This window comes from Carica papaya, chromosome 4, assembly GCF_054855325.1.
Source record: "Carica papaya isolate Zhongbai chromosome 4, ASM5485532v1, whole genome shotgun sequence".
In the NCBI taxonomy this organism is placed as follows: Eukaryota; Viridiplantae; Streptophyta; class Magnoliopsida; order Brassicales; family Caricaceae; genus Carica; species Carica papaya.
This window is the reverse complement of record NC_142312.1, coordinates 20,934,824-20,961,320: the sequence shown is the minus strand read 5'-3', so window position 1 is coordinate 20,961,320 and position 26,497 is coordinate 20,934,824. Positions and strand designations below refer to the sequence as shown.

General features: G+C 33.9%; 2 protein-coding genes across 2 annotated transcripts; both read right to left on the bottom strand.

Annotated features, from left to right (window-relative positions):
* Nucleotides 1-330: 330 nt before the first annotated feature.
* LOC110819919 (glyoxylate/hydroxypyruvate/pyruvate reductase 2KGR-like) lies at nucleotides 331-3,971 on the bottom strand. The gene is made up of 2 exons (XM_022049268.2): nucleotides 3,423-3,971; nucleotides 331-1,044 (listed from the first exon to the last, which is right to left on the bottom strand). The coding sequence occupies exons 1-2, from the start codon at nucleotides 3,849-3,851 to the stop codon at nucleotides 526-528; spliced, it is 948 nt and encodes a 315-aa protein (XP_021904960.2). The 5' UTR covers nucleotides 3,852-3,971; the 3' UTR covers nucleotides 331-525.
* Nucleotides 3,972-5,312: 1,341 nt separating this feature from the next.
* Nucleotides 5,313-8,009, bottom strand: LOC110819928 (D-isomer specific 2-hydroxyacid dehydrogenase family protein). Its single transcript, XM_022049281.2, has 2 exons — nucleotides 7,529-8,009; nucleotides 5,313-5,936 (listed from the first exon to the last, which is right to left on the bottom strand). The coding sequence occupies exons 1-2, from the start codon at nucleotides 7,949-7,951 to the stop codon at nucleotides 5,418-5,420; spliced, it is 942 nt and encodes a 313-aa protein (XP_021904973.1). The 5' UTR covers nucleotides 7,952-8,009; the 3' UTR covers nucleotides 5,313-5,417.
* Between the last annotated feature and the right edge of the window lie 18,488 nt (nucleotides 8,010-26,497).

Below are 26,497 nucleotides of genomic sequence, written 5' to 3'. Positions count from 1 at the left end.
TGCCAGTTGTACTTTCACACTAGGTAAATATCTGCATGCAAATAAGAAAGTATATGCATCTCCATTCCCCAGACTGTTAGCCTCATTCATTCCTCTAAATTTAGAGATAAATAGATAAATAAATAGATAGATCAATCGATAGATAGGGGAGGAAAAGGAGAGAGAGAGAGAGATCATCTTTTTTCTTCTTCTACAAAGAGATCATCTTGATCTCTACAATGTCTTTGACTGAAAGTTCATTGCAGCCCACATAAAAAAGTTAGCCTCTTTTTCTTTTATTCTTATTTAATTTCAATCATAAAATTTAATTTTATGATTGTCCACCAGATATGGGGTTCAAATTTTGACTACTGCATGCATATTATCTGTCATTTTACGAATCCAAAATGAATGTCCAGATATTCTCCCAGAATCAACTTCTATATCCAATGATTAAAAAACAACAATTTTCTCACAATTTGAGAAAATAGAAAAGATAAATTCCTCTATTTATTTTCTTCCAAGTAAATAAACAAATTTTGAACATCATATAACAGGCGTTAAGAGTGGCTGATTGTTGAAGTGCGCCACCAAATTTTTGAGCACAAGGTCAGCCATTGCCTTTGCAGTTTCATGAGTGTCACTTCCCACATGAGGCAGAAGGACTACATTCTGAAGCTGCAACAAAGGTTCAGGTACTTCTGGTTCATTCTCGTATACATCAAGCCCTGCTCCACCCACTCGCCCTTCCTGCAGTGCACATACAAGCTCTGCTTCATCAATGTGTGCTCCTCTTCCTATGTTGATGAGAATGCCCTTTGGACCCAATGCATTGATCACTTTCCGATCAACGATATGCCATGTCTTATCAGTCAAAGCGCATGCTACAATCAAGATTTCACAATTTGCAGCCAAGTCCAAGACATTTGAGTAGTACTTATATTTTGCACTCAGTTTCTTCGATTGGGAATGATAACTAATTGGACACCCAAATGCTTCAGCTCTCTTTGCAATTGCTGACCCTATCCTTCCCAACCCAATAATTCCAACTGATTTACCATTGAACTGCAATACGCATAAAACGCATATCAATACAAGGACAAACCTCCCTGTGTTTTTTGGTTCTCTTCTCGTGTTGCCTATTTGGGATAGTTGGGAATCACATAGAACAACCACATGCCAGGGCAGATACAACTATCACCCCTCTTGCTGTTTCTCTAGCTACTCTCTCTATAAACCATGGCCTCACTAGCTTTAACACCAACTTTTCCTTTCCCTTCCATAAATTAACCATGTCATTTTATGTAGTTTCCCCAAACAAACTACTGCAACTGAAATATTATATAAAAAGCATGTAAAAGGAAAGAAAACAACCGAAGGCAGGAAAGAAAATGAACTCCACACCTATGCTACATAAGAGAATATTTCAGCCACAAAAGACAATCTATCATGCTATGTAAAAGGTGAAAATATATTGGATGGGTTAGGTACATATTCACCCCAGTGATTTGGTCTTATTGCAATTCACAAGTCATATCTTGCACTTTTTGTAACAATTTCAACCCTATGGTTTTGTTTTTTGTTATTTTGCGTAAAATTGTTAGTCCTTTTGAGCTATCATCTTATAACTTTTTAGTTCTTTTTCCCTAATTTTAATTTGTTTAGCCTGAACTCTTGTATTCATATTTAGAAACTTAAACAAGTGTAAAGAAAAAAAAAACTAAGAATTTTACGTAAAATAACAAAAACCGAAACAACAGACTAAATTATCAACAAATAAATCACATGGTGTGAATTGCAATACACACACACATGTAAAGGAAAAGGACACGTTAGATATCATAATACCAAGGAGGATCATATACTTATGCTGCACAACGAAAACATGAAAATTTGAGTGATGAGAACTCAGGTTTCCATAATTAAAACTGTAAAACAATATTCCTTGTCAACATAACAATGTCGATAGCCACTAATTATCTATTACCCAAAGTTGCTTGGACTCTTTTTAATTTTGATGTTGTACCCGTGTTGGACACGACTCGAAAGATTGACTGAATTCCCATACATTTGATTAAAAGAACTTTTGTGTCAGACTCTGAGACCTATATCATACTTGGATACTGGCACCTAATTCCAAACAAAATAGTCTATTACCATTAACTTTTTCCCATGCCAAAGTTCTATAGATATCAATATCTTTGAGATTGAGCAACTTAAAACTAATCCATTTCTTGAGAGGTTTATTACTGTAGATTGGTGAATGGAATCTGTAGATGTGAACTTGAATACACACCTAATCAGATAACGAACTCCTAAATCTCTTATGTCAGGCTGCTTATGAAATAGAAGTGGTAAAATGCCAACTAAGTGGTGTAGTAATAGAAGGGTAAAATGATGGGCACGTTCCAACTGAGTGCAAATTATAGGCGCTATATTTTGAGGTTAATTAGACTGGAACTTGAATAAAAGATGGATGACCAAAATGCTGGCTATTTCAATTCCATGACCTATAAATGAAAATGATATTGAAAATATGAGAGACTGATTTTCGTAAACTATTGGTGACCATGCAGATAAATAAGAAAAAGCAGATTTTGTTATTTATAGAAGAATATTCTTTGTTGATTTTGTTCGATACTATGTCACGACTTGTAATATTATTACTATTACATTCTTTTAAAGCTAATCTCAAGATTTGTTCTTGCTGAGTCCAATGATTTTGAGAGTATAATTATAGTAACTTTAGTTAAAACAGAACTATAGATTTCTGTAGTATTTTTTTTATCATGTTTCCAATTAGCATACAGGTTTCTGCCCGTCTCCTTTTTTTTTTCCTTTTAGCTCGTGAGGTTATAGCAGTTCCATTAACCTACACTCATGATCTACAACTCATGAAAAAGAAAAGGGGAATCTATATTCACCAAATGTCACTTCATAATATTGAGCAGACTATAGCTTTTGATACTGAAAAAATACGTATAGAATAAACAGGGTGGTTAGTTCCACAAATCAGGCTGTGTAAGCACATATATATACATACATATATATATATATATATATTATTCATCATCAACTTGAAAATTAGCAGCTTAAAATGCATCTACCCAGAGTTCTATAGCACTACTTGAATCTCACTTAATAAAAGAGTAAACTCTCTGATCTATTAAGCTAGCCTATTGGTAAAACAGAAAGGGAAAAATGAAAACCAAGTGAAAATCTTAAGTAACAAAATGCAAAGGAGATAAGTGAATAAACATAAAAAGGCAATTCCTATTGTGAAAATGATACCAGACTCAATATTAATCAAAACCCTTCACCAGTATCACCAACTACTCCAATCAAATCATACTCCCTCAAAATCAGAAAGAGATATCAAATTTTCTCAACCAAGTCAATCAAATGAACAATGAAAAGACAACAGATGAGAACAAGAAGCAAACCTTTGTGCCCAACTCAAAATCAGAAATCCTCCAATGTCCATCTCTCAAAAACCTATCACCCGCACAAACCTTCCTCAAAACCCCAAGTATCAACCCAAAAGCCAAATCCGCCACATCATCTGTCAACACATCAGGTGTGTTGGTGACTCTAATCCCTTTCTCTTCACATTTCTTCAAATCGATCTTATCCAGTCCCACGCTGTAAGTTGCCACGATCTCCAAGGTAGGAATCGAGTCTATTAACTTGGCGTCTGCGCCAAATTTAGTGTCGCCCACTACCGCTCTGATTAAGTTTGCGCTCTTGTTGGCCTTCAAGAAGTCAGTTATTGAAGAGTATTCCCAGAGTTTGAAGAGAGCGAAGCGTTTGCTGAGTTCTTCTTCGAGGTATGAGGACATTGGGGAAGTCATTAAAACACCAGTATCTTCCATCTTCAGGACATTGGGGAAGTAATTTCCCCCCTCCCCCCCTTCATTTCAGACCAAAGGAAAACATGTGAGCCGGGAGAAGGTCCACCCGTTTACCCGATCCGAAGTCTCAGACGCTAATTGGCAATTTTTGATTATCTTTTCTACTCATTTCTCATCCTAATTTATTATTCTCAATTTTGGGTGATATTCTATATTATGATTTCTTTTTTTTTTAAAAAAAGTAAATATTTTATTCAATTTAGGCTAGTAATATATTTTTTTGCATTTGAAGAAAATATATGATTTATTAATATTTATTATCCATGTTTTTATATGATTAAAAAAATTACTTAAAATTGAAATTATTTAAAAAAATCAAGTTCCTTCGTACGTAAATGTTATATATTTCTATCTTCATTAATTTTTTCTTAACGATGTTTGAATATGTAAAAATATTATGTAACGTGTCAAATTAAGTTACATTACTTTTAAATATGTTGATATTTATGCTCTGTTTAGATAATTTTTGTGATAGTTCATTAATATAAAGTAATGTATGGTAAGTGTGCAGAATGATAATTAATAAGTTATGATATATTTAGAAAGACGGTATCTTAATGTATGATAATGATAACTGTTTTATTTGAATTGATAGGGTTGATATAGTTGTATATTAAGTTAAATTATCAAATTGTCTTTATCTTAATATATATAATATTAAAAGAAAATAAAATACTTATTTAAATTATAATTAAATTAGTTAACTTGATAAATTATTTAAACTGTAATTTTTATTGAATTTTTTTTTAAATATAAAAAAATAATATGTTATGAAGAATACAAATTTATTTTTTATAATTAATATAAAAAATTAATTTAAAACTATAATTTTTAATTTATAATTATAAATTTTAAAAAAACATATTGATAAGAAGAGAAGAAAAAAAGAAGTAGGTTGGCTACGGAAAAGAATTTTTTGAAGGATAAAATGAGAATTATAAAAATTTAAAGAGAATAAAAATAAAATAAAAATATTATCCGGTAAAAAACTACCAAATCGTGATGTTAAAAAATTGTCAAAATTTTCTTTTTAGAATAACATCAAAAACTCTAAGATAACCATATTATCAACAAATAAACATGATTGCAAACAAACATAATTTTATCATCCCACTACCATATCCTACATTAATAAACCACATTTACCATCATCCAAATATAAGATTAGTCTAAAAAATTACAGATTCTCTTCTTCACATATATATATATATATATATAATGAACTTAGATGAGCTTAAGCTCGAGCTCGAATAAGTTTAAGTTATATAAAATTGAGCTCGGTAAGTTTAATAAAAAACTCTTTTATTATTTCATTTATCTACTTTATTTAATTTTCTTTCAAATATATTATTAATGTACAATTAAATTATATTTATCTCCAAATTATATATATATATAGAGAGAGAGAGAGAGAGAGAGAGGGAGAGAAAGAAGTTTGCTAAATTGGGGAAAAGCAATTTGCAAAATGTTGAAGGTAAATATGGATAATGGCTGAAATGTGAAGCCTCCAATAAATCATGTACATAATCAAACTACAGGGGTTAAGAGTTGTTTGTTGGAAAAGTGAGCCTCCAAGTTGCCAAGCACAAGATCAGCCATTTCCATGCGTGTTTCCACAGTCCCACTTCCTACATGTGGCAACAGAACAACATTTTCAAGTCCGAAAAGTGCTTCAGGCACTTCCGGCTCATGTTCGAACACATCAAGACCAGCACCTCCCAACCTGCCTTCTACTAACGCAGAAACCAGTTCAGGTTCATCCACATGAGGACCTCTACCAATGTTAATCAGAATACCTTTCGGACCCAATGCATCGATTACTTCACGATTGATGATATGCCGAGTTTCCTCTGTCAGTGCACATGCAACTACGAGGATTTGACAGTTTGATGCCAACTCCACAACACTTGGATAGTATTTGTAGTTTACTTCTGCTTTCTCTGATTGAGAATAATAACTGATCGGGCAGCTAAATGCTTCAGCTCTTTTAGCAATTGCAAGTCCAATTCTTCCCAACCCAATGATCCCCACAGTTTTTCCGGTGAACTGAAATTTGTATTATCAAAGGCCAAAATAAAGGAATACAAATGTTAAAAGTATGTGAACAAAACTCATAGACAGAATACTAATCAGGGCACTCTGACAGACTAAGAGATAGATTCTGCAACAAAGGAATTGTTACACTAACATTTACAGCCAATACGCGATCCTAGCAACCCTAAAACAGTTACCTAGTATTAGCTTTATATAATCTCATTAAGAACAAAAAAAGAAACTATGCTTAATAGTTCTAACTCACTCAGTTAGAATACCACAACCATGACTAATAACTAAACATTAAAGATTTGAATTTGCTTTTATGGAGCATACACATATCTCAGTAAATATAAGAACTAAAGAGTATGTTATTTCCAAATACATCCATATTTCAGACCCAAAACTCTAATCATAAAGCAAGAGCAGCACATTCCACTAATTCAAACACAACATTGCTGCAGAACTCCAAAATCCCAAAAAGATTACTCTAATCTAAATTATTTTTCTGCATAACCATAGCAGTTTGTAAAGAAATTAATGACCGATATATGATGAACTCCATATAAACAAGAGTTATACAACGCAATAGAACATGGCCTTTCTCATATTTTTATGAAGTAATTTACAATGCGAAACAATATTTTTGGTGGATGACAATTCCTCAGAAATGAGAATTAGTTGCAGACAATGAATTGCAATCACAAAACTACTGAGTAAATGGGTGGGTACATTCACATTACATTCTCCACCTTTTTATGAACTTATTGCTCAGCTCATTACAGACACATCAAGGAATTCACATCTACAATACACAATATATATATAAAAAGATAAATTCAATCACAAGCTCAAGCATGAATTTCCCCAAATTCAACCTGCCTTCTAACTGTTTGTTCTTACATACAAAGCAACTTTCCTCATGGATCATATCAATGACAAACAAAATCTTTGGAAAAAAATCTATCCATCAACAACACATGCACAAATTTCCCAAAATTTCAGCCTAACTCCCAAAAGTTTGTGCTTATACACTAGTAGCAAGTGCATTTTATGTATCTCCTCCATTTCTATATATCCTTGGAGCAAACAACCATTTCACTCAACTAAGACCAATTACATCAATTTCAAAGAAGACCCACAAAAGCAAAGTTCCTTTTGTAAACCACCCACTAACCCTTCTAGTCAATAATCTCTAGATTCCTGCATATTATTCCATCCAAACAACTACATACCAAACCATAGTCCCCGTAAATACTTGGCAGTAACCACGAAAACTGTTATAGATTAAAGTATAAATTATAATTTATTTGATTTGTTAATTTAAATTTAAATAGAATTTATTTTTTTAATTATTCTTAACTCTGAGTTACCATTCAAATATTATGTAATTAATAAGAACTTATCTTTTAAAAAATTTAATTAATATTTTTCTTTAATGTATCATGCAGTTAGTAATATCTTAGAAGGTTAATTTATATATAAACCTATTTAAAAGTACACTACTAAGTTGTTAATTCTTGAATTTACAGAAATTCAAATTTTCACCTGAAAAACTCCTAACAAAAACAAAGAAAATATTTTGAGAAACCAAAAGCACAAACCTTAGTGGTCAATTGATAATCCCCATGCTTCCATTTTCCACTCCTGACATAACGATCGCAGGCAGGCAACCTCCGCAGCACTGCCAAAATCAAGCCAATAGCCAAGTCAGCTACGTCATCGGTCAACACATCAGGAGTGTTGGTGACTCTGATTCCTTTCTCCCTGCACTTTCCCAGATCGATCTTGTCAAGTCCCACACTGTAACTGGCAACGATCTCCAAATTGGGCAAGGCGTCGATCAGCTCGGCGTCGGCGCCGGCCGTGGCGTTGCCTACGACGGCGCGGATTGAATTCCTGTGTGCCTCCAGAAATACCGATTTCTCCGGTAGCGTCCAGAATCTGAGGAGGTTGAAGCGGCGTTGGAGCTCCTGCTCCAAGTAGGAATTCATGGGGAAGGTCATCAGCACTCCTATGGTCTCCATTTTCTCAAACAAAAACTGGGTGTGGGATTTCGGTTTTTCGTGGTTGTGAATTTATGTTATAGGCTGCCGGCTGTGTTTTTGGAATTTTTTTATTAAAAAAATTAAATTACCGTTATTGAAGGTTTGTTATAATTTATATTTAATATTTTTTATTTTTAATTTAATTCTTAATATTTTTATTTATTTTTTAAAAATTAGATTATACTTAAATATTTTAAAAATAATTTTAATTAATTAATTAAATGAAAAAATTCAGTAACTATTTATTGTTATGCTTTCTTTGCTTGGAAAGCTGAGTAAGAAATGTATTTTAACAATTGATAAGATGATAAGGAGGCTTACAACTATAGTTAATAGAAATTTTTTATGTAAAACGTATGAAAAATCTTGCAATCATATCCTTCTTTGGTGTTTAATATTTTGATCATCATGTATAGTCTTTTTGTAATACCCGAACCTAAAATTTAGTTCGGGATTAATTTTAAAGTTTTAAAAAAATATATAAAATTAATTTAGTTCGGGATTAATTTTAAAGTTTTAAAAAAATATATAAAATTATAAATTTTATTTAATATAAAATTAGAAAAAAAAATAGGTTGATGATGAAATTAAAAATAATTTTAGAAAAAATGGGTGAAAATTTAAGTTCGGATAATATTTTTAAAAGAAAAATTAGAAATTTGGGTAAAAATGCAATCAAAGAAAATTGCGTCATGTACGACCGCCGAGTCAGCAGCCTCGACGAACCGGAGCGCGTCGCGTGGCAAGGCACACTAACTTAGTACCACGTGGGAAGCCACGCTGGCAGTCCCCGTACCTACGATCGGACGGTCCGAAAGCGTTCCCGTGCACGTGGACGGTTCAAATCCGTTCCCTCCTCAGGCACGATTAGACGGTCGTGATTAAACGCGATGAATGATATAGATTTATTTCTTCTTCAAATATGATCGTACGGTCGATATCAAATCGCGATGAACAGTTCAGATTCATTTTCTCTTTAAACACAATCGGACGGTCGAGATCAAATGCGATGAACAACCCAAATTTAAAGAGACGGGTATAAATATCTCGCATCACACCGAATCCAAACCCTAGCCGCCAGCCTCCTACCAAAGAAAAAGAACCAGTCGCCAGAAAAGGAAGTTGACTGCCGCCGACTGCTGCGCCGGAGCCACCTCTGACCGCCAAAAAAAGGTAAAAATTCTCATATCTACTTAGAATTTGATTTGGAATACCTCCATGGTCAAATCTGAGCAAAAAAAATCGTAAATGAGCCGAAAAGCGCGAGTAAAGCCTGGCGACGCCGCTGCAGGCAAAACTTGAAACTACTTCTGATGAGCCCCTTTCCGTTTCCCGTTTCGTGTAATGTTTCCAATATTTTGTTCGCCGTTATGTTTTTTTACAGGTTGATCGAAAAAAAATGTTGAGTCGCGAATGTGAGTCGGCAGAGTCGCCGCACCAAAAAATTTTGCCGCTTATAGATTTTTATTTTTTGACTTTTTTCAGCCAACTGAGACCCCATAACGTGTTTTCTCACGAGGATGTGTATAAAACCAGTCGAAAATGACCAAAAATAATCAGGCTGAGCCAAACCACCGCCACGGACGGCAGTGCCGTTGCCAAAGCATGGTGCCACCGTGCCAAAATTTTGAAATTGGCCGAAAAAAATTCTTAACACTGATTTTTAGATTTTAGAGAGACTCATCTCTACCCTAGTAGGCTAGGAAAGAGATGAGGAAACTGTCTGACCCTCCACCACTTCCACACTATGAGCCACTCGTACAATGAGAGAATCTAACGTAACCTCGATGCAACCATGGTGCTATTTCTTGGTCAAGAGATCATAGAATTGTTCCATTGCTTTTTTTTTTTTTATTTCTATGTATTGCTTATTTTCATCATTGGATAGTGGATTTTGGAGAATTTACGAGCTAATTTTGCATCATCTTCATGTTCAGCACAGGTGTCCTCCGTCATATCATCCGACACCATCACAATACAATTTGGAGCCCCCACTGTATCATCCAGCACTGTTACAAGGCCACCCGGTCCCTCCCCAGCAACATCTGGCCCCTCTTCCACGGGATTCAGTTTTATCCATGATGGACCTGACAGAGATTGACACGGGGGACCTTGATGTATTTTCAATAATGAATTGGTTAGTGGCGTATCACGCCACCGTGGATTATTTCTACGAGAAAATTATATTTAAGCCTCCTAACAAAGAGTCATTTACAGAGCTAATAAAAGTTTTGAATATTATTCTCTCATAGCAATTTTCTTATTACATAGCGCTTTAATTTGGTTATTTCCTCTACACTGGGCAAATCTAAGAAAAAGAATTGTATTCAAGAGATTCTAGTAGTCCGAGACTTCTCATATGTGTTTCCAGATGAACTACTCAAACTACTAGTGGATAGAGAAGTTGAATTTACCATAGATCTTCAACCAGGCACCCAGCCTATTCCAATTTTCCCTCACCGCATGAGTCGTGTTGAGATGGAGGAGCTGAGAAAACAGATCAATGAATTACAGGATAATGGATTCATTCGACATAGTGTGTCCCTTTAAGGGTGCTGGAGTCACATTTGCAAGAAAGAGGGATGATATGTTAAGGTTATGTATTGACTACAGAGGACTGAACAAGGTCACGATCAAGAACAAGTACAACTTCCCAGGATCGATGATCTTTTTGATCAATTGCAGGGTGTCTAGGTCTTCTCCAGAATAGACCTACGTTCAGGTTACCATCAGGTAAAGATCAAGGCAGAAGACATTCCCAAAACAACTTTTTGAACCAAGTACGGACACTATGAGCTCCTAGTCTTTCCATTTGGACTAACCAACGCACCAGCTATCTTTATGGATTTGATGAATAGGATTTTTAGATAATTTCTAGATCAGTTCGTCATTATAATTATCGATGATATCCTGGTCTATTCAAAAAGCAGAGAGGAACACGCTCACCATCTTACTCAGGTTTTGCAGGTTATTAGAGAAAAGTTGTATGCAAAGTTGAGTAAGTGTAAGTTCTGTTTCGAGCAGATTAACTTCATACGGCATATCATATCAAGTGATGGAGTATCAGTGAACCATGAAAAAGTTGAGGCAGTACTCGGTTGAGAGAAATTGACCTCGGTCAAGGAGATTCGTAGCTTTCTGGGGATGTTAGATTATTACCGCACGTTTGTAGAAGGATTTTCTACCCTACCTACTCTTTTGACTCGGCTCACAAAGAAAAACGTAAAGTTTGAGTAGAATGAGAACTGTGAAATGAGTTTTTCAGAACTAAAGAAGCAGTTGACTACTGTACTTGTGTTGGCCTTGCCGAGCAAGACAGGTAGATATACAGTTTATAGTGATGCCTCTTACCTATGATTGAGTTGTGTTATGATGCAGCATGGGAAGGTCATAGCCTATGGGTCCAGATAGTTAAAGAGTTATGAGAAAAACTACATCATCCATGACTTAGAACTTGCCATGATTATCTATGCCTTGAAGAGTTAGCATCATTACTTGTACGGGGAGACTTTTCAGATCTATACTGACCATAAGAGCTTAAAATACATATTCACTCAAAAGAATCTCAACATGCGTCAGAGACGATGGATAGAACTCCTCAAAGACTACGATTACAACATCTTGTATCACCCGGGTAAGGGCAATGTGGTAGCCGACGCACTCAGCAGAAAAAGTGTAGGTATATTAGCTCACCTAATGGTTTCAGAATGCAGAATAATAGGGGCCACACAACATGTACGACTTCAGGACTTGAAGAGAGTTACATACTTGGCCCATTTGACTGTTTAACCTTAGTTGATCTAGAGAATAAAGGAAGCTCAATCCGTCAATTCCACCCTAGCAGCCATCAGGAAAGATATAGAACATATAGTAAATTCAAAATTTTGAGTCTCTACCGATGGGTTACTCAGATTTCAGTACAGAGTGTGTTCCATGTAACAGTGAATTGAAAAGGGACATAATAACAAAGGTTCATTACTCAAAGTTTGTCATGCATCCCAGAAGCACTAAGATGTATCAAAGTATACAACCCCGATTTTGGTGGAATGTGATGAAAAAAGAGGTGGCTGACTTTGTTTTTGAGTGTCAGGTGTCTCAGTAAGTCAAGACAGAGTATTAACACCCAGGAAAGCTACTTCAACCATTACTAATTCTGGAGTGGAAGTGGGAACACATCATAATATATTTCGTGACAGGATTTACCTAGGGCACACTGGGGACATGATATCATTTGGATAATTATTGACTGGCTCACCAAGTCTTTCCACTTCTTGGCCATCAAGATGACCGGCCCCTTGGACAATCTAGCAATAATGTATATCCAGGAGATAGTAAGGTTATATGGAGTGCCAGCGATAGTAGTATCCGATAAGGACCTCAGATTTATTTCTCAGTTCTGGTCTAGTTTTCAGCAAGACATGAAAACGAAACTATCTCTTAGTACTGCATTCCACCCTCAGACCGATGGACAATTAGAAAGGACGATATGCACATTGTAGAATATGCTTCGAGCTTCTATTCTTGACTTCCGGTCCCATTGGGATGATCATTTACCCTTAATAGAGTTCGCCTACTATAACAACTACAAAACAAGTATCGGCATGGCTCCGTACGATGCATTATATGATCACCCATGTAGATCACCGATATGTTGGAAAGAGGTGGGTGATAGAAAATTGTTCAGCTTAGATATTGTAGAAGAGACTACAATTAAAATAGTTAAGGTCAGAAAGAATATCCAAATGGCTCAGAGTAGACAGAAGAGTTATACGGACACTTGGAGAAGGGATTTAGAATTTTAGAAAGGTGATTGAGTGTTCCTTAAGGTCACTCATTTCAAGAGAATCAGTAGGTTTGACAAGAGGGAGAAACTAGGTTTATTGGGCCATTTGAAATTTTAAACAGAATTGGGACCGCCGCCTACAGACTGACACTACCTCCAGAACTATCTAGGGTTCATAATGTGTTTCATGTGTCCATACTACGCAAGTATAACCTGGACCCCTCTCACATCTTGGCCAACGAGCCCCTTTCACTTCAGAAAAATCTATCATATTAGGAGGTATCGGTGGGTATTGTGGACTGAAAGAGCAGAATACTCAGCAATAAGAAAATTCCCTTTATTAAGGTCCTATAGCAGAATCACACATAGAGAGAGGCCACATAGGAACTAGAATCAGACTTCAAAATCTAGTATCCCCAACTATTTGATTGAGTGAGAGAAAGACAATTTGATGGACTAAATTTTTTTTAAAGGGGAGAGAGTTGTAATACTCGGACCCAGAATTTGATTCGGGAATAATTTTAAAGTTTAAAAAATGTATAAAAATACAAATTTTAAATTTTTAAAATTTATTTAATGTAAAATTAGGAAAAAATAGGTTGATGATGAAATTAAAAATAATTTTAAGAAAAATAGATAAAAATTTGGATTCAAATAGTATTTTTGAAAGAAAAATCAGAAATTGTGGGTCAAAATACAATTAAAAAAATTGAGCCATATAGAACCGCCCAAGTTAGAAGCCCCGATAAACCGAAATGCAACGCGTGACAAGGCACGCTGACTCGGTGCCACGCGGGAGGCAACGTTGGCAGTCCGCGTGCCCGCGATCGAACGGCCCAGAAGCGTTTCCGAGCGTGTGGACGATTTGAATCCGTTCCCTTCTCAGACGCGATCGAACGGTCGTGATTAAAGCCGATGAATAGTTCAGATTCGTTCTCTCTTTAAACGCGATCGTACGGTCGAGATCAAATAACGATGAATAGTCTAGATTCATTTCTTCTTTAAATGCGATCGGACGATCGAGAGCAAATACGGTAAACGGTCCAGATTTAAGTAAGACGGGTATAAATATCTAGCATCACACTGAACTCAAACCTTAACCGCCAGCCTCTCCCCAGAGAAGAAGAACCGATCGCCAGATAAGGGAGCCGATCGCCACCCGTCGCCGCACCGGAGTCACCTTCGGCCGCCAAAAAAATTAAAAATTCTTCTATCCACTCGAAATTTGATTTCGAACACTCCTATGGCCAAATCAGAGCAAAAAGAACGACAGATGAGCCGAAAATTATGGGTAAAGTCCGGTGGCACCGCCGCAGGCAAAACTCGAAACTGCCTCTGATGAACCCCTTCCCATTTTTCGTTTTGTGCAAATTTTTTGACAACTGAATCATTTTATCAATTTCAGTATATTATTATGCATTTAAATCCGTAAAATAAAATAATCGGTTAAACAGGACAAACAATAATAAATAATCAGTTCTTGCTCCATTAGTAACTTATAATTAATTCTCAAAATTTTCTAAATTACGCAAAATACCGTATCATTAATAATTAAACTTTAATTCTATAACACAGTTTGCCTTGACCTGGCCGTTTTTAGCCAGTTTCGACTAGTTTTATACCTATCCTTGCGAGAAAACACGTTAGGGGACTTCAGTTGGCCCAAAAAAGTCAAAAAATAAAAACCTACCGGCGGCGAGATTTTTCGATACGGCAAAATTTTTCGGTGCGGTAGCTCTGCCAGCTCACCTTCGCGGCTAAGTATTTTTCTTTGGTCAACCTGTAGAAAACAGAACGGTGAACACAATGGTTATGTTTTCTTGATGCATGTATTGTTTGTTTTGCGTCGATTTACGATTAAATTGTGAAACTGAAAATTAAATATAAATAAAAAATTAATTGATTAAGTGAATGAATGAATGGTAGCCTTACTGGATATCTTGGGAGATGGTGGACAGACCGAGTACATAGAGGACCCTACCATGAACGTCGCCTCATACCGGATAGAGTATTGAGGGATGATATTCTTGGCGCTCATACCGATGAGGTATGGGAATGGCCGGTTAGTTGACAATGTTGAATAATAGTTCACGCATAGTATGACATCCATATGGGCCCTCAGGGATACCAGTAAGCAAATAAAGAGGGAAAGTTATTGTTCTTACTCAGTTGAATATAAGATTAGAATGTTATTTGGGTTATTATCTCTATCGGTCGATTTTGAAAATCTCGCAAAGGGTAAATATATGCAATAAATAGTTTTCTTTATGATAAATGAATTTATTTAAATCAAAAACTACATTGGTTGTTTTTATGATTTTTACCAACCTTCAGTTTCTGTCGGTGAGTAGTGTGATATTTTACTGGGTTAGTGTAGCTCACTCTTTCATTAACTATTTCAGATCAAGAGGAACAAGACTCAGATCTCAATCAACAAGAGGATTGTGAATAGTTCACCACCCGTACTCCCTTCAAAAACTAGTGAAGGCCGTTCTAAAATGCTCAGCATATTGCTTTTTATTTATTTTTTTGATTTTATTTGTTCTTTTAGAATGATCATTTCTGTAGCCCTATTGGCCATTCTAAATTATTGTGTAAGGAATGTAAACTCTAAACTCTATTGTTTCACTTCCGCATTTAATTCATGACTTTATTTACTTTTAAGTTCTGGACTTTTATACTTTTGGGAATTAATTGGGTAATGACGGGATTAGTTAGGGAAAAATTGTGTGTTTAGGCATACTCTATTTATCTTTTGAGTTGTTTGGAAGAAGGAAAATGGTAGAGGTTGTGAAGATATTGAGGAGATGTGTAATGTTAGAGAGAAGTGTTTCTATAATTTTTTGTTCTATACTTTTGGATCATGATATTAATAGGGTCAATAATTTTAGAAATGTTATTGATCACCTAATTTATTTTTAAATAATATATATACCTGTTGTACCCCCTTAATACTATTGTAAGTAGTACTATTTTATATTTTTATTTCAACAAAAAGTGATTTTTTTTATTCAGTTAATAATTTGATTAACATATTGATATTTTTTAAAGATTATTTTTAGACATATTTAAATATAATGTGACTATTTTTTAATTAAAAAATAAAAATTAGATATTTAAAATGAATAGAAAATATTGTGAATCAAATTATAAAGAAAAATAATACAAATCAAATAATTTAGTGATTTTTCTAAAAAATTACAATTATTTTCATATTATTTCTTTTAAGAATTTAGTTTTAATTCATTAAAAAATTCTAGTGAAATTTAGAACAATATATATTAAATTTTATCTAAAATAATAAAATTAAACGAAAAAAGTTAAAATCTCATGTGATAGTAGTTTTGAATTGGATAGATAGCAAATGAGCATGTTGACATTTTTATTTATTTACTATTTTTTTTTTGTTCTATCAGTCGTTCACCCAATTTTTTAATTAAAATAAATATTCCTAAGTGAGTATGATATTTATTGAATTTTTTAAATTTGTTTTCATAAAACAAATTATGATACGCATACAAGAATTATATTTAATCTGAAGTAAACGTTGCAAATTTTTATTTTTATTTTTTATATAATTCATTTTATCTATTAAGATATATAGATTTTATATATTACTCATCCTCATGTCTTTAAAAATTTGTGAGAAATCAGAGCTGAAAGAGATTATTGTCTGCAAGTAAACATTGAATATTTTATAATTAGATAAGATTATGGATTGAGTATATTAATCTCAATTAATTTTTACTGTTGTAAATATCATATAACGATGAATTATCTAATAAAAAAAGCCTATTTAATAGATAAATTAATTGAATAATTTTTTGAAAAATTCAGAAATTGATGACTTAAACTATAACAATCAAAATCTTACACGTAAAACTCAAAAAGTAATGAACTGACATAGAAAACTCTCTATAATTAAAGCCAATTTGAATTTGAGTATGCATTGGGAATGAAATAAAAAGTAAAATAATAATAATTTTTAATATATATATATATATATATTGTACTTACAGGATTATTCACAGTTTGTCCTTGGTACATCTCCCTTATAAGTTGCAAATTTATATATATGATATGGATAACAATTTCTAATCTATATATTATACTTTTAGATTATTCATAGCTTGTTACTTGGTACATCTCCCTTATAACTTTCAAGCCACTGGAGGTCAACAACACAGCAGAAGAATCTCTTACTTCTACTACAGTTGTGGATGTTTAACAAAGTTCATTGATTTTCATGAATAACATACATTCATTTGAGTTTTTGAATTTAAGAAAATAAAATTTATTTTTTATATTTGTTTTTCTTCTATATAAATAAAGTAACTTATAGTTAAAGACTCTTATACTTGAATTATCTAGGTAGTATATATATGCTTCCTTTATCTCTTTACACTTGAACTAGAATATATGGCTAGTATATAGTTTACAAACCAAAAAGGGAGAAAAAAATCTAAAGGAATAGTAGAGTTACTCTTGCTCTTGTATACCTTTTTGATTGATTACGAAAGGGGAAGAAAAATCCTAAAAGAAAAGAATCTCCCTCGGAGGGGGAAAAAAAAAAAAATCATAAAGGGGAGAAAAACCCTAAGGGAACAAAAAATATTTATAGAAAAGAATCTTAGGGGAACGTAATATTTGAGAAAGATTAATTGTAGAGCCCCATAACTTAAAAGAAAATAAATTCAAAAATTAAATGCGGAAGCGATTAATAGAGTTAAGGTTTATATTACTTACACAATAATTTTGAACGTCCAATATGGTTACGGGAATATCATTTCTAAAAAACAAATAGAAATTAAAGAAATAAAACGAAAAGCGAATAACTAAACATCCTAAGACAACCTTCACTAGCATTTGAAGGGAGTCCAGATAGTGAACTACTCACATTTCTCTTATTGATCAGGATCTAGATCTTGGTCCTATTGATCTAAAATAGTTAATGAAAGGGTGAACTCCACTAGTCCAGTAAGAATATCACACTAATCACAGATACAAAAAACTGAAGATTGGTAAAAAAATCAGAAAAATAACTAATGGAGCTCTTATTTTATTTAAATATATTTAAAATTTGAAGACATTTGTTTAATACTTACCATAACAAGTTCTTCAAATACAACCTATGAAGATCTATATCCATATCACTTTTCACTTTCACGCATAAGAGAACGAGAAATAATAGCCTTCATTTCTTACCTGTTTACTGGTACCCCTGAGGGTCCATAGAAGTGTCCCCTTACTCGTGAACTCAATATCCAATTTTGCAATTGACCGGTCATCCTTATACCTCGTTCGGTAATAGGTGTCAAACATTCAATCGTTTCGATACCCCGTCCGGTATGAGAGGGAACCATATCTCCCAAACCTTTTCGGTAAGAGACTTTCCAATCCTGTCCGAATGAGGTTAAGTTTACAGTAGAGTTCTATATGTGTTGGGCCTGTATGCCCTTTCCCTGGGCAACCAGCAAGTTTTTCACATACAGATTTTTATCAACAAATAACCAACAAACTCATATCAATATCTCATATCACATTCACATATCAATTAAACTACATTCATGCTGACGGTATATAACCAAAATAACTAGATAAGTTGATAAGACTATTAAACTATAAATTAAGAATATGTACTATACGAAAATCAAACAAGTAGGATAGTACAGAAAAATAAATCGGAAATCAAGACAATTGTAAACTAATCGGTTCCGGCTCCACTTGTAATCTGTAATTATTTTTAGAATTTTTTAATTTTTTATAAAAACACAAAATTATACATCGTTAATCCTCAATTTATTGTAATAGAATAGGATGAAGAATCCTTACCCCGATTGGTGTTTTGAGACGTCGAGCTATCTACTAGGCATCCTAACAGGTACCGGATTCCCTAAGTTTTTTTTGTAGAATTTAAAACACTCGTCACTTATATAAAAATACTCAAAAAAATTCAAAATCGGTGTCCAAAACTTATTCTGGCCAATTTTAGGGTTCCGGCGCGGCGCTGGCTCCACCGCCCATGGTGATGGTTTACCTCGACCTGGCTAGTTTTGACTAGTTTTGGCTTATTTTGGCCGTATCCCTGCAGAAAAATATGTTAGTGGCCTTAGTTGGCTAGAAATCACAAAACACTGAACCTACCAGGGGGGGGGGGACTTACGGGTGCGACAGCTCCGCCGGTCCTCCTTCGCAGCTGAGGTTCTTTCTTCGACTAGGCTGCACAGAAAAGGACAGTGAACATAATAATCGAAAAATCACGTGAAACGAGAATAAAAAAGGGGCTCATTAGAGGAATTTTGGAGTTTTAGCTGCAGCGGTTCTACCGAGCTTTACTCGCAATTTTTAGCTCACCCGCTGTTTCTCTTGCTTTGATTTAGCCACAGGGGTACTCAGAATCGAATTCCGAGCAGGTAGGGCGAATTCTTACATTTTTGGCGGTCGACTGTGGCTCCGATTCTACGATGGTTGTCGGTCGGCCTCCTTCTCCAGCGTTTGGTTTTTCTTCTCTAGCGTGGGCTAGTGGCTAGGGTTCAAGTTTTTGTGTGATGCGAAATATTTATAATCATTCCCTATTAATCTGGACCTTCCGATCGTGCCTAAGGAATAAACGAATATGGATCGTTCATCACAATTGATCTCGACCATCCGATTGCACCTAAGGGTAAATGAATTTGGCCCTCCTGCGTGGCATCGACGTCAGCGCGTCTTGTCACGCAGTACGCTCTAGTTCATCGAGGCTGCTGACTGAGCGGTCCTACGCGGTAGAACTTTCTCCATTTGAACTTTGACCTCCTGTTTCCAATTTTTCTTTTAAAAACATCCACATAATCCAAATTTTCACCTATTTTTTTCAAAATTATTTTCAATATCGTCCCTAATTCGTTTTTTCTCAAAATTCTAATTAAATAAAAATAAAATAAAATAATCAATTATTTTAAATTAATAATTAAAAAATAAAAATTTTGTCTCAGGTCGTTCTTCGGGCCCAGGTATTACATTTTAAATTGAGAATGCTTGAATTAAAATATTATCTTGTTGATTGAATTATAATATTATCGTATTGATTGAAATTGTTCTAACTTATCCTGTTTGAATATTTGATCGAAGAAATACTATTTACTTTTGTCTTAAAACATAAAGAATAAATAGCATTTACTAAGGGAGAGATTTCCTGAATTTATCGAGGAGAGATCTCTTAAATTTATCTTAAATACTTCTTATATGATATATATTTATGCTTTAAGGAAAATAAGATTTTTTTATTCATCAAAAAATGGTAGATTGTTGAACAAAATTAATTAATTTTTAGATAAATGACATGAACTTATTTTCATATTAACAATGTTTTTTGAGTTTTTGAGTTTCTAAGGAAGGTATGATTTAAGAAAATAGAACAAAATATCACAAAGACATCAATAAGAAGAGAAACAAACAAAAGACTAGCCCTAAAGTTTAGTTTTAGAATTTATTTTCTTCTATATAAATTAGAGAACTCATGGAAAAGACTAAAGAAGATTTTTTAAAACAAAATCTTCGAAAGATTATTATTCTTGAAATTAACTTTTCATTATTTTAAAGAGAAATTTTTATTTAAAATTATTTTTGAATGAGCTTTATCTGTAGAAAGAGTCTCAAAAGAAAAAAAAATCTATTGATTTAAATCATTAATCATTTTTATGACATGTGAGGTCATCAACAGAATATTACTCCGAATAGACACAAATAACACTTTAACTTTAGTTGTGATTGGTCATGTATTTACTTCATATCTCAGTCTAAATCATACAAATTTTCAAGTTAAAATATCTTTTTAAACATTAAAAGTATCAAAAAAGATGATTTCAAAATTCAATTAAAAATCACATTATTGTAAGAAAAATCAAAATATTTAAAAAATTCACAATGTTTTTAGAATATTTTAAGGGTAGTTTGCTAGTGTATGTGATTTTTAGGGATACATCACAAAGAAATTCTTGCATATTTTGAGTAACATTTCTGTAGCACTTTAAAATATCAAAACTGATTTCAAATTGTCTCTAGAAGCTCTTTTAGCATTCCCATATATAAATGTTTTATCTCAACATATTTTATACAACTTTTTGGAAATCAAATTTAAAAATTGAAAGAAAAATCTCTCTCTTTTCTTGAGCCTCTATTGAGCCATAAGTGAGTTTTTTTACTTATAAGTCTACTTTTTGAAAAAGAAAGTAATAATCTTTTCATCTATATTTTTTTGAGCATAATAGGAAATATTGAGACTTTAAGAGCTTTTGTGTAGAAAAAATAGTAGTGATTGTTGAGCTAAGCGTTAAAAACCACTAGCAATACAAGAAAATGTTTGAGAAGACCTTTTAAAGTTGTCGGTTAAGCACCAAGAACAACTAGGGTGTTGTAAATGTATGAAGAAAGCAGTAGAATCTCAAGTGGTTAAGTTGAAAAAGATGACGTAGGCATAAGTATTATGGCCGAACTTTTGTAAAAGAGTTTGTGTAGCATCGTAGATACTTGGTGGGATATAAGGGTGCCTGATTACAGAAATAGATACGAGTGCAATAGAAAAATATATATAGCGAAAACTATAAATCCCTTACAACAAAAATATAGGATAAGTATTTACACAACCAAGACCAACAAGGGGTCATCGAATAGATATATACAAAAGTTACTTAATTACAGAATATTTTTCATCAGAGCGCAGACTCAATAAACACTCGTAAATACTATAGGGATCTAAAGAAGGATCGAGGTAAGCTTCAAGGGCCAACACTGTGTGTGACTCATCACAATCATCATTCAGGAGCTCCCAGCATGGAAAAGGTGAATTCCATTCAACTCAGTAAGGAAAACAGTAGTTAAACTACACTACTAAGGTTTTAAGAGTTAATAGCCTTAAAATGAACATTCTTACCCAATGACATATATTGGAGATCCGTCGCAGAGTGAGGTAGACTTAAATATTTAGACAATATTTATTCTTTAAGAAAAATTATTTAAACATATCAAACAGAGCAGTAATCCACAAAGATAGGAAAAATCATGTTTTTAGATAAAAACTAACTTAAATAATAATGTAAATTGATGAGAAACACAACATACAAAATAACTGCATGTTTATGTCTCTTACCATTTCTTCGTGTGAAGCCATTCTGACATATATCTACTAAGGGCAGAGGGGATTCCCAACTACCATTGTGAATGACATCATTTCATTTCATATCAGCACGTTACGGTGTGCCAAGCCTCAGCACATTACGGTGTGCCATACCATTATAAGGGTGAGATTTATGACCATGACCATATGTCGCCACTATGGCCCCTATATACAGCTTCGCGAATCTACTCATATTAGAGGGAATGCCCATCATTTAAAAGAAGTGGTTCACCAACATATTAAGATTCAGAGATAGAGGCAGAACAAAAATAAAAATAAAAATCCCTCAAAGATAACAACCTAATGGATTTTTAATCCTTTTCCTTTTCTCATTTCATATCAATCTATAATCCACATACACCAAACCCGTGGGTTCCTTGTACTTACCTCGACACAAGGCTCATCACAACACGATTCAAAAAAATATATAACAAATCAACATAATGCAATCATCAGTCATAATTGGTGTCACATGCTTTCATAATCAAGTTAAATAGCAAACAATATCACCCATCATAATATTTCAGTTAATTAATCTAAAAAGAGCACTTAGAGGTATAAGCAAAAATAGAAGATCCCTTACTGATACTCGATGAGTAACCAAGCTTCTAGAAGTGGGTTGGAAGGGTACTTTGCATTTAGGACTCCCTTGGTGACTCCTATATGCATCTTATTTGCTTTTCCTCTCTCTAAAATTTCACTTTATCTCTCTAAAATTAATTGAGGTGATCTTTTAATTTTCTATTTTTATAATTTTTAGTTTTATTGTTTTTTATTTTTATTTAATATTAAAAATAGATTAATGACTTTAATTAATTTACTAAAAAAATGAGATGATATTCTTTGTAGGTTATTTTTAAGATTTACTTATTTCAATATATGTGCTATTTTTGTAAGCTCCTCAAAGCTCTATAAGTGGATTTCATTGTAAGAATTAAAATAGAGAAGAATGAAAGTTATCTTATCTTCTTCAAAGATAAACCTTATCTCTATTTTCAATTAATATCTGTTTGAGAGTTGTCAAGGTATATCACTCCTATACGGATCAGACTGGTATCAGAGCACTTTGATCCTACCTGTATATGGTTAAGATAAGAGATCCTACTTGTATGTGGTTACAAAGTGGCAAGAGAACCTTTTTCTATTTTCAATGTTCACTAAAGACCTTTAAAAAGAATCACAAGTTTTGAGTTTGTTATAATGGCGTAAGACTCTATTTTAGTCGACTTGGTCAAGCAAATTGCTAGTCTGTCTGAACAGATGACAAAATTTATATCTTGGATAGAGGATCAATCTCGTGATGATTTTGATAAAAACTCAACAGAGACAATTAAAAGTCTCATTCCGAGTTTAAGAAAAAAGAAAAAAGATTAATCTCCTTAAGAAGAGGAAGAAGAGAGGTTGTCAAGGCCTTTTAAGGTAGAGGCAAAAATCGACATTCCATTATAAGATGGTTTCAATTGATGCTGAGAAGTTTAGTTCTTGGATTAATTAGTTAGAGACTTACTTTATCTTATATAGTTATAGTAGTGAAGACAAAGTCTCATTGATAAGACTAAAAATGACAAATCATGCCTTAACATGGTGGAATTCATATATATAAACCTATGAAGGTGAAGAAGTAATTTAGAATAATTTTTTGGATCTCATCCGAAAAAAATTTTATCCAATAGGCTATCAAGAAGATCGCTAGAGACAATGACACAACCTACCCCAAAAGTGAGACAATCAGTGCAAGAATATACTACTGAGTTTAAACGTCTAGCTTTGGCGTTAGGAGTTTTGATGGATTTACCTAAGACGTTCATGAAATATATCTCAAGACTATTGCCACATATAAGTACTGAGATCTCACTTTATAAATCAAACGATGTGTCTAGCAGAAGTATAATAACTATGACCACTGAAAAGAAAAATAGTTATAATTAACAATCCTTTAAAGGCTTAAGATCAGACTCCTCAAAACAGAAAAATTTTAAGAAGACTACTTTATCTTTATGGTCCTCATCGTCAACACCAAGTGCTATAAGGTACTATGACCACTGTAAGATTGAGGGTCATATAAAAGAGAAATGTTAGAAATTACACCCAAAGTTGCACTCAAAGAAAAGACCAAAGGGTAAGACTATCATAATAATAACTTGTGATAATGAACCTACAGTAGTTGATCAGGTTCAAAGAGCATATCCAAACTTATCTCTAATGGTAACACCAAAAGTTATCGATTTAGAGTCACATACCAAACATGACGGACAAGAGGAGTTGTTTGTCCTAAAAATCTAAGTAAGGTTAGAGGTGATTACTGCCGTGGTGAATAATAGAAGCCAAAGAAATCTTATTTTTAAGCACTTGGTGCAAAAGTTAGGATTATCTGCAATTCTTCACCCTAAGCTATACCCATTAGGTTGGATTCACAAAGATGTGGGGCTTCAAGTTTGTAATACCTGGATCCAAAATTTGACACGAGATTAATTTTAGCATTAAAAAATATATAAAAATATAATTTTGAAATTAATAAATTTTAATTTAATGTGAAATTTTGGAAAAAATAAGTTTAGGATAAAATTAAAAATAATTTTAAGAAAAAAGATTAAAAATTTGGATTCGAATGATATGTTTAAAAGAAAAATCGAAAACTAGGGGTTAGAATGCAATTAAGAAAAATTTTACCACGTAGGACCGCCAGTCAGGAACTTCGACGAACTGGAGCACGCCGCGTGACAAGGCACACTGACTCAGTGCCACGTGGGAGGCCACGTTGAAGATCTGCGTATCCCCGATTGGACGACCTAGAAGCGTTCCCACGTGCGTGGACGGTCCGGATATGTTTCCTCATTAGGCGCAAGCGGATGGTTACGATCAAATGCGATGAATGGTTTAAATTCATTCTCTCTTTAAATGCAATCGAATGGTCAAGATCAAATCATAATGAACAGTTTAGATTTATTTTCTCTTTAAATGCGATCAGACAGTCGAGATCAAACGCGATGAATGGTCCACATTAACGCGAGATGGGTATAAATATTTCACTTCACACTGAACCTGAACCCTAGCCGCTAGCCTCTCACTGAAGAAGAAGAACCAGTCGCTGGAGAAGGGAGCCGAGTGTTGTCTGTTGCCGCGCCGAAGCCACATCCGACTGCCAAGAAAGGTAAAAATTCTCCTATCTGCTTGGAATTTGATTCCGAGCACCCCGATGGCCAAATCGAAGTAAAAGTAATGGTGGGTGAGCCAGAAACTATGGGCAAAGCTCGGCGCTGCCTCTGCGGGCAAAACCTGCAACCTCCACCGATGAGCCCCTTCCCGTTTCCTATTTCATGCGATTTTTCCGTCATTGTGTTCATCGTTTTTTTTTCTACAGGTTGACCGAAGAAAAATATTCAGCCGCAAAGGTGAGTCGGCGGAGCCACCGCATCAAAAAATCCCACCACTGGTAGGTTGCCGTTTTTTGATTTTTTTCAGCCAACGAGTCATCCTAACGTGTTTTCTCGCAAGGATGTGTATAAAACTGGCCAAAATCGGTCAAAACTGGCTGAAAACAGCCAGGCTGAGAAAAACTACCGCTGCAGGTGGCGTTGCTGTTGGGAGAGCACGATAGTGTTGCTGTGTTGGAACCTCAAAATTTGCCGAAAAAGAATTTTTAACACCGATTTCTAGTTTTTGGAGTATTTTTAGGTACTTGAAGCATATTTTAATATCCGCAGGAAAATTCAGGAAATTTGGGACCGCTAGTAGGTGCAGTAGAAAGTTCAGTGTTTCGAATATCGATTCAGATAAAAATCTCTCATGTTATTTTCTGTTATGAAATTGAAGCTTAATAATCGATATTATGGTATTTGTGTAATTTAAAAAAAATTGAGAATAATTACAAGTTACTAATGGAGCAAGAACTGATTAGTTATTTATTTGTTTGTCCTGTCTAACTAATTGTTTGCTTTTAAAGCTTCAAATACATGAGAATATACTAGAATGGTTAAATGATTCAGTTGTGCTTCCTTGATGTATATTTATTAATTGTCTTGCGTGATTTATGATTAATTTATGAAACTGAAAATTAATATACAAATGGAAAATTGATTGATTATGTAAATTAATGAATGATAGTTTTATTGGATATCGTAGGAGATGGTGGATGGACCACGTACATAGGAAACCTTACCGTGAACGTTGTCTCATACCGGACGGGGTATCGAGAAATAGTATTTTTGGCACTCATACTGTATGGGGTATGGGGACGGCCCAATTCACCCTCATACCGGACGAGATATTGAGGAATAGTACTTTTGGCGCTCATACTGAATGAGGTATGAGGACGGCCGGTTAGTTGACAATGTTGGATATTGGTTCATGCATAGTGGGACATCCCTATGGACTTTTAAGGATATTAGTAGGCAAATAAAAAGGAAAAGTTGTTGTTCTTACTCACTCGAATATGAGATTAGAATTTTATTTGAGTTATTATCTCTATAGGCCAATTTTATAAATCTCACAACGATAAATATATGCAATAAATTTTCCTTATGATAAATAAATTTACTTAAATCAAGAGCTCCATTGGTTATTTTTATAATTTTTACCAACATTCAGT